This window comes from Neolamprologus multifasciatus, chromosome 4 (assembly GCF_963576455.1).
Source record: "Neolamprologus multifasciatus chromosome 4, fNeoMul1.2, whole genome shotgun sequence".
Classification (NCBI taxonomy): Eukaryota; Metazoa; Chordata; class Actinopteri; order Cichliformes; family Cichlidae; genus Neolamprologus; species Neolamprologus multifasciatus.
In genome coordinates, this window is record NC_140442.1 from 1,114,794 (window position 1) to 1,131,591 (window position 16,798).

General features: G+C 46.2%; 1 protein-coding gene across 1 annotated transcript in view; it reads right to left on the reverse strand.

Annotated features, from left to right (window-relative positions):
- The window catches only part of doc2a (double C2-like domains, alpha), a 66,367-nt gene that overhangs the window by 10,880 nt on the left and 38,689 nt on the right, over nt 1–16,798 (reverse strand). The window contains exons 6-7 of the mRNA XM_085156540.1: nt 14,872–14,998; nt 14,449–14,508 (exon numbers count right to left, since the gene is read on the reverse strand). Coding sequence (XP_085012666.1) covers nt 14,449–14,508; nt 14,872–14,998 — 187 coding nt within the window. The remainder of the gene's footprint in view (nt 1–14,448; nt 14,509–14,871; nt 14,999–16,798) is intronic.

Genomic DNA, 16,798 nt, shown 5'->3' on the forward strand with positions numbered 1-16,798 from the left:
GCCGCAGTGCCAGACGTGTTCCGCTGCTGAAGCCAGTGCATGTCCAGGCCCGTCTGAAGTTTGCCAGAGAGCACATGGATGATACAGCAGAGGATTGGGAGAATGTCATGTGGTCAGATGAAACCAAAGTAGAACTTTTTGGTATAAACTCAACTCATCGTGTTTGGAGGAAGAAGAATACTGAGTTGCATCCCAAGAACACCATACCTACTGTGAAGCATGGGGGTGGAAACATCATGCTATGGGGCTGTTTTTCTGCCAAGGGGACAGGACGACTGATCCGTGTTAAGGACAGAATGAATGGGGCCAAGTATCGTGAGATTTTGAGCCAAAACCTCCTTCCATCAGTGAGAACTTTGAAGATGAAACGAGGCTGGGTCTTCCAACATGACAATGATCCAAAACACACCGCCCGGGCAACAAAGGAGTGGCTCCGTAAGAAGCATTTGAAAGTCCTGGAGTGGCCTAGCCAGTCTCCAGACCTCAACCCCATAGAAAATCTGTGGCGGGAGTTGAAAGTCCGTGTTGCTCGGCGACAGCCCCAAAACATCACTGCTCTTGAGAAGATCTGCATAGAGGAATGGGCCAAAATACCAGCTACTGTGTGTGCAAACCTGGTAAAGACCTATAGTAAACGTTTGACCTCTGTTATTGCCAACAAAGGTTATGTTACAAAGTATTGAGTTGTATTTTTGTTATTGACCAAATACTTATTTTCCACCCTGATTTACGAATAAATTCTTTACAAATCCTACCATGTGAATTCATGGATTTTTTTTTTCACATTCTGTCTCTCACAGTTGAAGTGTACCTCTGGTGCAAATTACTGACCTCTGTCATCATTTTAAGTGGGGGAACTTGCACAATCGGTGGCTGACTAAATACTTTTTTGCCCCACTGTATGTAAAACTTAACCATGAAACTCCAGCAGAGGTTTCTCTGAGCTGTCTCAATTTATGCTGGACATTGTTGCCATGTTTGTGATTCTGCGCCAAATCACAACAACAGAGAAAAACCCAACAATCATATGACCCCTATGAGCAGCACTTTGGCGACAGTGGGAAGGAAAAACTCCCTTTTAACAGGAAGAAACCTCCAGCAGAACCAGGCTCAGGGAGGGGCGGGGCCATCTGCTGTGATTGGTTGGGGTGAGAGAAGGAAGACAGGATAAAGACGTGCTGTGGAAGAGAGACAGAGATTAATAACAGATATGATTCAATGCAGAGAGGTCTGTTAATACACAGTGAGTGAAGAAGAAACACCCAATGCATCATGGGAATCCCCCGGCAGCCTACATCTATTGCAGCATAACTAAGGGAGGATTCAGGGTCACCTGGTCCAGCCCTAACTATATGCTTTAGCAAAAAGGAAAGTTTGAAGCCTAATCTTGAAAGTAGAGATAGTGTCTGTCTCCTGAATCCAAACTGGAAGCTGGTTCCACAGAAGAGGGGCCTGAAAACTGAAGGCTCTCCCTCCCATTCTACTTTTAAATACTCTAGGAACAACAAGTAGGCCTGCAGAGCGAGAGCGAAGTGCTCTGATAGGGTGATATGGTACTACAAGGTCATTAAGATAAGATGGGGCCTGATTATTTAAGACCTTGTATGTGAGGAGCAGGATTTTGAATTTGGATTTAACAGGAAGCCAAAACAGGAGAAATCTGCTCTCTCTTTCTCGTCCCTGTCAGGACTCTTGCTGCAGAAAGAAGTTGAACACTTGAGGAAAGTTGAAGCTAACATCAGACGCTTTGGATTAATTTCCCTTCGGAGCTTCAGTTTCTCCTGCAGGGCTTTGGTGCTTCAGCTGCTCTGATGGTTTCACTTCAGCTGTTGCAGAGTTCATATTGCAGACCGGCTCCCACAGGTGAGAACCACAGAGTCGCTGTGACATGGACGCCCTGTGTGTTCTCTTTGAGTGTGAGGCTGCCAGATTTATAATGACTGCGTCTACAAAGAGCTGTGTTCATTATTCCCACAGAAGAGGCCACGCTGTGAGGCAGGAATGCTGTTTTTGGCCTGACAGGTGAGGATTTCACATCTGTCACAGTTCCCTGTGTGTCAAAGCAAAGAGTGGCAGTGATCCAGAGTCCAATCCCCATGTGAGCTGTGGGAGTGGGCACAGGCAGCGCTGTCAGATCTGTCTGCTGTGAAGCGTCTGAATGCTGACGCGTTATTGCAGTTTTGTCTCCGTCCGTCGCCACAGCAGCTTTTAAACCCTCAGCTGTGATCGAGGTGCAGACACGCAGCTTTAATCTAACGGCTTTATCTAAAGTGTGGCATTAAAATCCAACTTGTGTATTTCAGACATTTTTATGCACAGTCCCACATCATCAGAGGCTCAAACGCCATCAGATGGTCGCCTGACAGACAGCCCGGTGCAGCTGATGCTCCAGTGGCGCAATCGGTTAGTGCGCGGTACTTATACGTCAGTACTCAGCAGAGCGGTGCCGAGGTTGTGAGTCGAGCCTCACCTGGAGCACAGGTTTACTCTCAGCCTGAACCAGCAGGTGAAGAAGGCGGAGTCTTAGGAGGCCATGCGGGGGCGGGGAACTGCAGGTTTTAGAGCTCACCCTGGGTCAACACACCTGAATCACATGATTGGTTCATTACAACATTATTACTTCAGGTGTAATTATTTTGCCACAGATCCACCTCCTCTGAACTTTCACCTTCCTCCTCCTCCTCATCCCTGCTGCTGTCGTCCTGCTGTCCTCTCCACAGTTTCATCCTGAAAGGGTTGAAATTACTGCACATTTCTGAAATCTTACTAAAACCTAAGTCCAAGATTATCATTTTAAAGAAACAAATTGATTTTTGTTTCTTTAAAATGTTCCCACAGATGGAGGTCAAACAGACGCGTCTCCACAGCGATGGCGTTCGTTAAAACTCGTCTCACAGCAGGTCTTCGATTTGATCTCTGTGATCACGGCACAGCAGAAGATCGATGGTTTAATCCTCCGTGTCTGCCTCGCCCTTCTCCCGGGGGGAGCTTTCCTGTCTCCGTCAGATGCCACGGCTTCACTCCATCACCCCGCCGTTCTCATTTCAGCCCTACTGAGCGCGCTCAGTGTATCACCTGGACCTTGGCCTAATTCACACTTCGACCTTTCACTGAGCTTTAAAAAACAAAAGCTTCAGTTTGAAACTCTGTGAAGGGAAAATGAAAGGGCAGAGATTTTATTTAAGTCGTGTACTAACCGCCTCCTACGGTCTGAGCTGGTATTCAGCTGCAGCGAGCTCACTTTCCACCATTCGACACGAAGAGCTGCAGCTAAAAAAAGGGAAACAGGTCGGGAATGAGCAGATCGATGGCTTTTACTGGGAATCAGCAGCGCCTGGCAGGATTTCTCTCCCGCCCACCAAACAGAGGGAGATGCACTTTGTAAACACAAAGTGAAACTGACATCCACACTTCAATGACTGTGCTGCAGGAAATGTCATCACACCGGAGGTTCACGATCCAGGTGAGTGGGTGACGTGCAGCCGGCGCGCAGACTGAAGCGTCCACGCTCGACTTTGAAAGGGAAAGGTCTGCACGGGTCATCCAGATAAACCGGCAGCAGGAGAGGATTTAAAATCTGATTTGATGTTTTCAATGAGACTGAAAAGCAGCAAAAGCAGCTGAGAGACGATTTATTACACTGCAAACTTCAGTGTGCTTTACCCAACTTTTCATGTTTAAATGCTTTTGATCGACCAGCCTGTGGACTGATCTCCACGTGAACGGCTCTGTGAATTTTCCACTTTTCATCTTTCTTCTACTCCCAGCATCAACACGGAGTTCACATCAGGGAGGAAACTATGGACAGATGTTGACAGATGTTGACAGATGTTGAGGATTCAGTGAACGTATGGTTTCAGATTCAACCCTGAGCTGTCTTTTGGCTAACGCGGCTGAAAGCTAGCTCACAGTCACGGGGCTCGGAAACATGAAGTCAGTGCGGCGCTTGAAGCTGCGTACTCACCAGGAGTGACCTGATAACCAGAGACCGCAGAAAGTGAACGACATTCAGTGACATCAGCAAAAAACTGCTTGTGACAGGAAGTGGCGGGACTCAGATAAACGTTTCTCAGATTTTAGCGGCGCGAGTGAAAGAGCTACCATGAATACATTACAGTGTAACCTAGGCAGCGCTCTCTCCATAAGAGAGCAGCTGCTTGGTTGCAAACCTTTAGGCAACGTTCCCTGAAGGCTCTTTACAGCAGCGGTCTCCAACCTTTTTTGCGCCACAGACCGGTTTATGCCCAACAATATTTTCATGGACCGGCCTTTAAGGTGTCGCGGATAAATACAACAAAATAAAACTAGTACTAGTACCAAAAAAAAGAAGATTTATTCATAACACACATGAAAAGACCCAGGAAAACAGAGTAAACGATAAAAACGATAACAAAATAACGCTGAAAACCGATAAAAACCCTGAAAACTATACATTTCACACCTGAGCCTCAACTCTCGCGGCCCGGTACCAAACGACTCACGGACCGGTACCGGTCCGAGGCCCGGGGGTTGGGGACCGCTGCCTTAGAGTTCCCTTAGAGATCCTACAGAAACAACCTTCAGGGAACATTCGGAAATGCAACATTTAGGGAGCCTTTAGGGAACGTTCCCTCAAGGTTGCTGTTTGCTGCCTTGAGGAAACGTTTGCCACCAGGTGGCGATGAAAGACTTCCCACCCGATAGAACCTCTGACCTCTGACCTGCTGGTTTATCTGCTCAGTCACTTGTTTCTGGTCATACTGAATAAAAAGTTTATTTCAGCTCCGTCTTGCTGTGTTTCAGAAACCTGAGGTGTGAAACACGCTCGGGTCCAATGAGCCTGAAAATGAGGCGCTCCTCGAGTCACATCACAGAGATGCACATCAGCAGGGCTTCAGTGACCAGCGAGTGATGTCACGGCCACCGCGTCTGTCTTTGACTCTGTGAGACGAGGTCGCTAACATCAACTCGTTCTGTGTTTTTCACATCATATATCACGCTGTGAGTACATTTAGCTGGATTAATCAAACCAGTTTTTTTGCACGGCTGAAGACGCCAAAACTACAAAGTCGCTGCAGCCCCAACTCCTGCTTCACAGCTGCAGGGGGGATTTAAACCATCTTCATCCAGCCGTCCACATAAAAAAGAATAACTATTAATGAGCAAACATTAACTGCAACACATTATGATGTGTAATGAATACTGTCTTTTTGAGCTGAAGGATGTAATTATACATATTCTGTGTCGCTATAATTAGTTTAATTGGACTTTTTGTGTAAGCCTCTAAAAGGGAAAACACTCAGCCTTTTAATTGCACTGCTAATCAATCAAATTACTTCATTTCCACAGAGAAAACGTGGAAAATGAGCCCGGAGAAGGAGCTCCTCCAATCCCCGGAGAGACTCAGAGCAGCTGTGTGTCTGGGTTGGATTTTCAGACTGGAGGTGAGTCATTAGGTAGAGATCTGTTTGTCTGCGCGCTGAGGCCAATTGGCTGAAAACAGCAACAGTAAAACAGCCCCGAGCGTCCGTCTTTGTGAAAACACCTGTACGACCGCAGAGGCGAGAACAGGCGGCTAATGAGCTCGCGACGCTTTAAACACATAAAACAACAGCAGCAGCGAGCTGAGCCTGCGTCGTCCACGCCGCGTGACTCCAGACTAATCTGTAAAAGAGTTCGACTCGACGCCGAAGCTCATTTTTTCAAACGAAGACACGGCTCTGAATACATGCTTCTTTAATCACGCAGCAGCCCCTCCACCATGTTTTTAAAAGTCACAGACGGGAAACATCCTGAAATCAGAACAGGAAGTGCAGGTTCAACGCGTCAGCGTCAACCAGCAGGACGATGAGCAACAAGTGAGAATCAGGGATTTATATACCTAATCTATATACAGTGATATGATCATATAGATGGATTAGAATCAATCGGTTCTGTGCTCATACATCAAGTTACTTTTTGCACAACACACAGTGATTGTTGCACTTTTCTGTTGCACTGTTGTGTCTTTCTTTTGGGGTTTTTGTAGCACCGTCGTCTTGGAGGAACGATGTCTCGTTTCCCCGTGTGCTGTACGACGTCACATGATCACAGATGCAGGTTTACAGGTTCATATTTCAGGTTTCTTGTGTCACTTGTCGCTTGTTGTTATTATTAGCACTGAGACCTCGTTTTGGTAATTTCTGATGGATCATCACATTTTATTTAAATCATTTTTGATCGTATCTAGGGATGGGTACCGGTATCCGGTGCCATGGTGGCACCGGTTCTGTCATAAACGGTAGTAACCAGACCGAAAAGCAGCGCACATTTTGGTGCTTTTTTTCCTGAGCTGTGATACACTTTAGATTCTAGCCAATCATTTTACGTTTCCGAGGATAGTAGGCGGGTCCAGGTACGTACGTTCTTTTAGAGCAGAGCTACAGATTAAAAATGCCCAAGGCGAAGCGGTCAAAGTCTGGCTGTACTTCACAGCAAAAGATGCAAACTCAGCAGCTGCAACAAGTGCTTTAAGCTGATACTGTGATGCTGTCAAAGGAGGTAACACCTCAAATCTGATGAAACACCTGGCGACGCATAGCGTTTTTTTTAAAGCTGAGAAATGCGCCGTATTTGATAGCTTGCTGCGAGACCTCACATCGAGCACATCTACTGCGGGTGTGGTGCCTGTTATCGACCCGGAGTTAGCAACATCCCCCAAAAACCCGAAGAGGAGAGTCCTGGCCCCTAGCCCTGCCAGTGTAGCAGAAATGATGATGATGATGATGCAGCAGCAGCCGTTCTTCTCTGCGTGAGTAGCTTAATGTTGTTCGTGTGTAATTTACGTTGAGTAGGCTAACCACGTTATTACATTAATGCATGTAAGGTGAACTAGCAAACATCATCATAGCTACATGCGGCTGTCTTCTTGTTTGATGGCAGATACTCCCTTCACCCTGGACAAAAAGGCTAAAATGACCAAAGAAAAAGTGGAAAACAGTTAAACATGAGAGGTTTTTGGATAAAGTTTTTGTTTTTTCCATTGTTTAAGCTGCTTCCAGCCAAGAGTGATACCATATATGCCCCATAGCTGCAGAAAAGGCTAACATTGTTATCTTTTTACCAAAAAACAGCTGAACATGAAGGTTTTTGACCAATTTTGTGTTCTCTATTCTTTAAGCACCGGTTCGAGCACCGTTTCAAAAGTACCGGTTTGGTGCTGGTATCGGATAAAACCTAAACGATACCCATCCCTAATCGTATCTTTAAGCTCTTTGTTGCCAGCCGCCCGTCACCAGGACACATCACTGCTTCCCTTTTCTTTACCTGAAGCTATGAAAAATGCCAGAGATGACACAGTCTGACATTAAATGGTGGTAAACTGATTCCCAAAACTTTAATACTAAATGTTGACAAACAAACAAACTCTGGATGTCCAGGTACGATCACACACGTCTCCTGTGAGACGAGAGGTGACTCGTTTCTTTTGCACATCACTGTAATATCTGAAGCTGTACATGACGCTCGGTGCCATTATTAGCGATCAGAGCACACGCTCATCCCCTCGGACATGTGCAGGTACAGTTTAGTGACCGACGCGACGTCCCGAGGGTCCCTGGGGTCGGTGGGAGGGGCATCGCGTTTTAAACCTGCGGCTCGGAGACGCCCAGAGGTCCTGAAGGACTCATCCAAGAGAAAATGAGAAGTAGTTTCAACTCATGATAGTTTAATTCACTGGAAATGATCTCAGTCAGAGAGCGTATAATGAGGACTAATTTAGATAATGGGCTTCACTCCGCTCTGCCAACTTTATCTGCCCACATGGAGAGAAGTGATGAAGAGCGCATCGCAGAGAGCAGAAATGAGTCTCTGAAATGAGCCTCTGAAAATAGACTCAGAGCCCCCGAGCGCCTGACCCGCTGAGGCCCAAACATAAATCACCTGTGAGGTGGATAACGCCTCGTGTTAATACGAAAGTCCTCTCAGCTTAAAGTGTGTGACATCACTCTGTTTGGGTTTGCTCCTCAGACCACGGCAGACAGACTCAGGAGGACACATCACACACGTGGACATCAGCCCGATGGCCGGATCAGGAATGTCTGCGGATTCCAGAGTCCTAACGGGAAAACTAAACACACATCTGCACCGAGTCTGTGACGCCACATGAGCCAGTTCTCCTCATGTGTAAATAAAGTGTAATGTAATGTAAAATGAATTACATCCATATTTATAGATGGTTTTGCTTTTAAATGGTTGTAAAGGATGCACTGACTCGTCTTTGCTGCTGATCCTGGATCAGTGAGCTTTTCCTTCTAAACCACCTTCACAGCCTCAGTGTGACCTCCCGGGAATCTGTGAGAGACACGTCAGGATCTGAAATCCTCCTCCAGGAGGAGTGGGCTGTGAAGGACGTCTCACTCCCTACATTTCACACACGGCCACGAATGTGTCTGAAAACACAATCAGGAGTCCAGAGGTGTCAAAGTGTTTGTGAGGGCAATATTTCAGCACCGAAATCTGCCCCTTGGCTTCCACCTCAGAGCACAGCAGCTGGGATTCATGTTGTTTTAACTGTGATACGAATCCGAGGCCTGAGCTACAGACCGACGAAAGAGCTGCAGTTCCTCTGATGTCCAGCAGAGGCAGCAGTGAGTCAGTCCCCATAGACTCTCCTGTTAAAACCTTTCAACAGTAACATGTTTTGTATAACTCACATGTTTAAAGCTAGCATTATTAGGGGCGTGGCCTCTGACTGACAGGTGGATGGAGACACAGGTGTAGCTGTCTGCTAGCTTCATCTGAACTGGACCTCTGGGCCGCATTTGTGCTGTTGGAGCTTTTTGGAGCATCTTTAATGACCAATCATATGTCTGCTGTGAGGTTACTGTAGTAACAAACTGTCCAATAAGGCTGAGCTCCAGCTTTAGCGGGCAGTGAAATTCTAGGATTTTGATTGGATGTCACTGAGCCACAGATGTGTCTTTGTCATGCTCTCAGTCTGTGGATGCACACTGTTTAGCAGGATTAGCTGCTAACTTAGCTAAACACAGCTCAGAGTTGGTGGCCTCACGGTCCCACAGCAGATCACAAGTCCATGGGATACTTTAGAGCAAGCACCAAATCACAACAGTCGCCTCCAGGCACTTTATATTGTGAGGTAGACCCTACAATAAAAGATACAGAGAAAACCCAACAATCATATGACCCCCTATGAGCAGCACTTTGGCGACAGTGGGAAGGAAAAACTCCCTTTTAACAGGAAGAAACCTTCAAGGATCCAACTCTGCAGCTGGATGTCGGAGGAAGCCCTCGGCGGTCTGTGGGAGACCACTACAACGTCTGATTAGTGTAAAAAACAAGTTTCTTCCATTTTAAACTGCGAGCATAAACTCATAAAAGTGGGCGAAACAAACACCGAACTGGGCGTTCAGCAGAGGTTGTGTTCACACGTGCCTCGCTTCAACGAGCGCCTGACCCTGTAACAAACAGGTGAAATTAAACTGTGCCTGACTGAAATGTTAAAACCCAGAGAGGTTTCTTTCAGTCTGACTGAGTCTGAAGAAGTTACGCTCTGTATTTATGTCCTGAACCGTGAGCTCAGCGGGGGGCAGACATCTTTGTCTCCAGACTACTCAGGAACGAAGCACGAGTCCATCCAGACCTCTCGGTGGGTTTTAACTCGTCATCTGTCGCCTTTTTTCCTCCCGCTGTCACTTTCAGCTCAGGTGATGAATTAGATCTCGTTTCTGCAGATTCATCCTCTCCGGCCTGCTGCTTCTGGCACAGCCTCGGGTTCTTTGATGTATCTCCAGCGGCGGCGGCAGCGCGTCCTGTCTCGTGCTCCCATCCCGTCTTCGGTCCTGTGCTGTCTCAGATTTTTCTCATTAGTTTGAGCTCTTATTGTTTCCTGGCTCGGAGTTTCTCGTTCTCTGAACCCAACACAGAAATTCTGCCCAAGATAAATCATTACTGCAGACATCAAACCTCTAATGACAAACGTCCTCAGATTCAAGCAGGAATATTCCAGTTAGTGGAGTAAATGGACTGAATCATGTAATGTGTTTTTTAAAAAAGTTTTAAATGTAGGAGACAGAAACAGAGAGACAAATAATTAGTCTAAGAGCCCTGATGAGTCCAACGATCGTAAACGAAACACTTCCCCCGGAGGACCCTGAGGACTTCCTGTGCCTGATGTACAACACACTTCATGAAATAATCACAAGTTTAAATATTAATAATTTAATATTTTCCACGTTCAGAAAACAAAAATATTTGGAGGTTAGAGGTGCTGTCACAGACCTTCACTTTTTAATTCTTCATTCATTTAAAATACGTGGCTGGGTTAATGTTCGGCTTTATAACTGCTGGGTTAAATTATTAACAGGGAGTTTTTCCTTCCCACTCTTGCCAAGTGCTCCCAGGTTGTCTGATTGTCGTTTGCACACTTTCTTTTGTACAGCACTGGGTGCTGTGGTGATTTTCTTTTTGTGTGATTTTCTTTTAGGTCCACGGCCGCTGGTAAGTCCCAGTTCCACGATTGTTTTATCGTAACTTTAGGACACTGTCAACTACAGCGCTATATTTCTTTTTCCTAATATTTTACTCTTTTTTTTACTATAAATAAAGCTGTTAATATCGGAGCCAACCTGCCTCGGTGTGCATCCTTGAATCTGTGCGCCCAATTCGTTGTATAACCCCGCCAACCACTTGGTCACATACACATTACCTTACACTACTAATACTTTATTAAGTTGAACTGAACTGAGTTACGTTTGCAAAAACATCTTTTAGAGGTTTTCTTTCATGGTTGCCATGGTGACGTCTCCCAGCTTCCTCGGGACATGAAACATACTTCCTTTCCTTTTCCTTTATTTATGTATTCATGCTCACCACCACCAAAAATTAATGTCTGATAATCAGCTTTGTGACAAAGATGCTTTGTGTCTCCACGTTCAGCAATTTTCCTCCCAGCTGGAAAAACCTCCGAGTGGAAGCATCCTGATCCACTCAGCAGCACAGAGGAGGCTCTCCTCCAGATGTCGGAGCCACCCCACGGACAGAAGCTGTTGTTCTCTCACGACCCAGCGCTCCGGCCCAAACCTGAGTGTAGGAACGTCGATCGACTGGAAAATCATCAGCCTCACCACAAGGGTGCGCCCCATCCTCCACTGTCCCATCACTCCGAGCCCTGGCGTCCAAACAGGAAGCGATTCGTCGGTCGCTTGGTGCTTTGTCGACATTTCATGCTCTTGGTTCCCTTGGTAACAATCTAATTAATTTACCTCCCTGTCATATGACAACCAACTGCATCCTCCCAGTACAGATCGCTAATTTCTGCGGTCGTTGCTTGAAGTCGCTCAGCGTGGTCGAATTCCTGTGGTCCCACCTTGCTGTGATCATCTCGCGGTCACACGCTGATTTCCATCATTACGGAGATCCCACAGGTACGATCTAATTAACAGCTGTTCATTAATAATCAGACTGCACTGCAGGTGCACTGTGAAGTCCGCGAGCTCGAAACGGCTACACCTCGTCTGATAACAGCGACCCTGCAGGTTATTCAAACTCAGGTCCTTTTTGCTCGGTCGTCCCGTCCCACAGATCCTGGACGTCCTAACTGCTGTTTGTTTCTCACCATCTGTTTTTTGTTTTTTTAATTATGGGACACAGTCCAGGTAATGAGCTGCCAGGTGTGGTGTAGTCTGAACCAAATGTGTAGCCTCCACAATCCTAACACGGCGACCTTTCACCTTTTACTGTTCAAGCTCAGACGTCTCAGGAACTATTACTGCTGAACTTACTGCCACGCTGCACTTTGTTTCTGTTGGTTTGGTTGGAGGTGCACTTTGAGAGGACGGGTGGAGACAGATCGATAGAGCCTGTATTTGTTTGGTTTTCACAGCTGTTACTTTACATTTTGACGCACTCCTGATATAATCAGAACATTTGGAGCAGCCTTTGAATTTGCTTCCTCCAAAACGAGGTCTGCAGTACACTTAAAAAGAAATTGGCAGGCAATTTATTTTAGGGAGACTGAATGAGGTGGAGCTGAATCTAAATGAACTGCAGCACAATGTGAGACACGGCAAAGCCTCCGGGGTCTCCGAAGGAGTCAAAAACCAATCAGCTGATAGTCTGGGTTGTTACTCGAGGAAGACCAAACGCACGCTCGTAGCTTTGTGTGCGTAAAACGTAATAAATGATCTTTTTGTCTTGAATCTGTGGATCCAGCGGTGAGTTTCTGCAGTACTTTGGGTCGTGGTTGTAGTAGCAGAAGGTTTTGTTGTTTGTGAGCAGCAGCCAATCAGAGGAAAGTTGGCTTAGAGAGGGAGGAGCTTAAACAGCTAGGTTTAAGTGAGGGGTAAATATTTGGGGTTCGAGGAGGGCCTGCTCTGATGAGCCGTTCATGTTTCTGTTTTATATCTCAGATTTTATTTTCCCTTCATCTGGGAACTTTTATCTAATTTTAATATTTTGCTGAAAATAAACTCATCAATTAAAAAGCCTCATTAGTATCAACATGTGAAAGCAGCCCCGCAGGGAAATGTTTAACCGCCTCCTCCTGGGGAGCCTCTCATAGAGCTCGATGATGTCAGAGGGGAATCCAAAGAGCCTCTCCTCTATAAATGTTTTGAATCCACTTCACATCAAATATCACTTAAAGACAGAGACACTCTCTCAGCTCCTCATCATGCAGATTATGCTTCCTTCACAGCAGAGAGCTGACTCTCTCTAAGCTGAGGAGACAGCTTAGAGAGAGTCAGCTCTCTGCAACACACTGGTCTAAACACAGAAACGGGGTTAATTAGAGCATTAATTCCTCCGACCTCTCCTGTTATCAGCGTTTCAGAGCATGACTCACATTCAACTCAACACGCTGGATTTATTCAGGAAGGTCAAGCTCTGGAGACTTATTCCCCATGACAACCGTCTCGTCAGGACGGGAACAGCTGAAGTCGTCTTTCAGAGATCCGATGCACCGACAGCTCTCACTAATAATGCTGTGCAACCAGTAACAGCAATGAGGTGTAATCTGGGCTTAAACTGGGGTTTGTCACTGGTGGGACTATTTTGTTTGCTGCTTTTGTTTGTTGAGACTGTGGATTGAACCTGTCTCAGGTGTACCTGCTGATTGTGCTTGGACTGCTGGGATACGCTCCATAACAACAAATCTGTAGGTTTGACCTCTGAACTACTCTGAGTCTGTTTCTGGTTTTGCTCCTGGGTCTTTTATTTTGAAAACTGATATGATTCTCTCTGCTGTTCCTGTGGTTGACTTCCTGCCCTGCTCACCTGCTCTATGGTCGTGTCCAAATTTATGGGCTGCATCTTCCTGAGGACCCGGCCTTCGCGGTCTACGTGGGCCAGGTCCTCAGAAGGTCGGGTCGGCCGGAAGTGAACGGCTGTGAAATGTGACGGTCGAGCTTTCTGATCAGCGTCACCGCTGTCTCGGTGGAGTTTGATAAACTCGTCCGTCTGCTCCTTGGGTGGGTAACAGACGTCTCTGAAAACGTCAAAGCACTTTTGCAAATATGTGATGTCTTAATAAACCGAGCAGATATTTGATGTTTACACAGCTACTTTCTCACCAGAAAATATGTTAAAAGTTTATTTTGTGACCCAGAAAGAATAATAAGGGTAATTTTAAAACTTAGTAGCGGCCGCCATTGTTGGAAACTGGAGTTTGGCTGGGCCGTGCTATGAATTCTGGGATATGGTGGGCCACGAAGGACACACCCGACCCATCCTTCAAATTCGGGGAAAAGGAGGACGCATTTGTCGGCCGCATTCGGAGGAGTCTACAGCCTTCGTTGCGTCGCTGTGACGTAATCGGCCTTCAAATGCGGCCTCAGGAGGACGCAGCCCATGAACTTGGACATCCCTTATGTAGCTTCAGACGGTGAAACTGTGTCATGAGTTTGTGTGATCAAAGCCAGAACACAACACATTGTGCACAGTGTCATTTCAGTTTCCACTGAAACAGGCCCCGCCCCCCCAGAGGGCGGGATCAAAGAACTGATTGATTTACGCTGTACTCACCCAGAGCATTAAAGTATTACACATACTCTCAGCTGAGTTTTGCAGAGAGGACCAGAAGATCAGTTTGTGTAAAAATCCTCGCCAAACGTTTGATTAAGCTCAGTTTCTGCTGAGCGAGCGTCAGTGTGAGGTCCTAATGAGTGTTCAGCAGCACCACAGGACGCCAACAAGGAACTCCAAAGATCAAACCCTCGCTGTCAGAGCACAGGCATCTGCAGCCACGCGTTTAGAAAACATCATATAAATACTTCAAAAAGGCGAGAGCGCTCGTTTTAGACCGACAGCACAGCCGGAGGATGCTGGCTGATCGTCCTCAGTGATAGTTCATTACTGCACGAGTAGCATGAGTACTATAGTCATGTGATCACCGCACAAAGCTGATGACTGTGGTGATCACATGACTTTGAGTCTGCTGTGAGACCTGCAGACCTGCACTTGTTGAAGCTTTACCTCTCGTAAGTAGCAGGAGATTCCTCTCAGGGCTTCACCCATGGCAGTCGGAGAGGGAAGCTGAGAGACGAGAACAGAGAGAGGAAACAGTGAGGATGACTTTTAATGCTTCATCGTATCATAGACTATATATAGCAGATGGAAGTCAGGCTGTAAACGTGTTTCTTTCTGCTGTAACGTTTTAACATGGGAGTCTATGGGGACTGACTCACTGCTGAGCCTGCTGGACGTCAGTGGAACTGCAGCAGATTCTTTCTCTTTGTAAAACCTGTTTAAAGTCTGGATCTTTGAAGTGAATCACATGAAGGTGCACTAGGACCGTAACCTCCTCGTCACAAGGAAAAGTCTTTCGCTGCCTGGTGATTTTATTGCAGGCAGCAAATGACTTTTAATTTTTTCACGTTGGGTGACCAAGTGACCTACCGGTGGCGGATGCTCCAGGCAGGTGTGGAAATGTTTTGTCTGGTCGGGTTTCATGCGCTTCAGAGGGACTCGGGACTCCCCGATTAACTCATTATGAGTCAACTTGTCCTCGTCACACACGGACAACCTGAACAAGGAGAGGAAGCAAAGGAGTTAGGAGGGAAGGGAAGGAGAGGAAAGAGGAAAAAGTAGAAAAAACTGAAATCAAATAAACAGGAGAGGAGTGTGAAAGAGCACCAGAGGCAGGAAAGGAACCAGGACATAGCAGAGGAAACAAACATAATGAATTTAGGAGACAGGAGACTAAACTGCAGATGTATTAAGAATATAGTAAAGATTGCATGAAACAGTAGAGCAGACAGGAAAGGGATCAGAAAACAAATGAAGGAAAGGAAGCAGGAAACAAGTCAGAAGGAAAAGGAAAAATGAATGGGATAAGGAAACAGCAAAGGAAACAAGAGAGGACAAAAGAGAGGAAACAGAAGAGGAAACAGGAATGGAAGCAGCAGAAAGGGAGAGGACAGGGATAAGGAATCAGGACACTAAGACCAGAGAAGGAACAGAAATGTGTAAGAAGACAAAAGACCTGGCAAGGAGATGAAAATGGGAAAGGAGACAGGAAACGAAAGAGGAAACAACAAAGCAATTGGGAAGCAGAAGAAATAGAACAAGAACAAAGACTGAAAACAGAAGAGGAAATAAGAAAGGAGAGGAGGAGATTACAAAGGAATCAAAAGAGGAAGCTGAAAAGAAACATGAGAGGAACAGGAAACAGGAGGAATAAAATAAGGAAGCACATAAAGGTCTGAAGCTCAAAACAACCTTTTTTTCTCACTGAGAACTTCACAGACACAGGAAACACACAGATGCACCTAACCGACGACATAACCGAGTTCGAGATGAACCTCCGCCCGCACGCCGCTGCCGTGATCAGCCAACAAAAACAGTTTTATTCTTCTTTTGCTTTTCAGAGTGAGATTAATGATCATCTTTAGAGCGTTTCAGTTTGCATCTCATTCTTTATTCAGTGGGAGGAATCTGGACACGAGCAGGAGGCAGAGGGAGAGTCGACCTCCTCGGGCTCAACGTTAGACTGGAACTAGTTCAGAATATCATTATTCCCGCGCCTCCTCTGGGATTTCTGACAGTGATTCACGCTCCTCCTCACGCCCTGATTAACCTCCATCAGCAGCAGGCGTAGGAGAGGAAAGCCTCCTCCTAATCATCCTCCTCTTCCTCCTCCCACTGCTGCTGACGAGCACTTGACGGCTCTGAAAAAGGTCGTGAGTGCGATCGCGATCAAACTGCAGAAGCTGCCAGTGAAAAAGCAAAATGTCAGATCAAACGAAGCTGCCGACTCCTGACACGCGCCTCCTCATCCACCCATCAAACACGGCACCGAGGCTGAGCGTCAGCAGGCCTTCGTCCAGTTCATTTACATTTAGCACACAGTGAGGGAAACATGCTCTAACATCGAGCTCTGCTGAGGTTAGCTTATACCAGACAAGAAAGGAAACAGGAAACAAGAGGAAGTAATGAAGGAAAGAGCAGGAGATGGGAGAGGATACAGAGGCAGAGGAAACACTATAGGAAACAGGAAATGGGATAAGCAAACATGAAAAAGAAAAGGACATTGGGAAGGAAATGGGAGAGGAAACATAACAATAAAAGAAAAATAATCAGGAAGCAAATGGAAATGAGACAGGAGAGGAAAGAAAGGGAAAAACACTGAAACAGGAAGTGACAGGGGAAATGATAAGTAGACAGTAGACTAAAGGATGCGAATCAGGCAGTGAATGAAACATCATCATCAACGATGAAGAAAGATGAGGAGACGTGGAAACGACCAGAGAGGAAGAGGACACAGGAGAAGAGAAACTGGAGCGACAGGAAACACAGGAGAGAAAAGTAAAATAAGGAAGTGAGA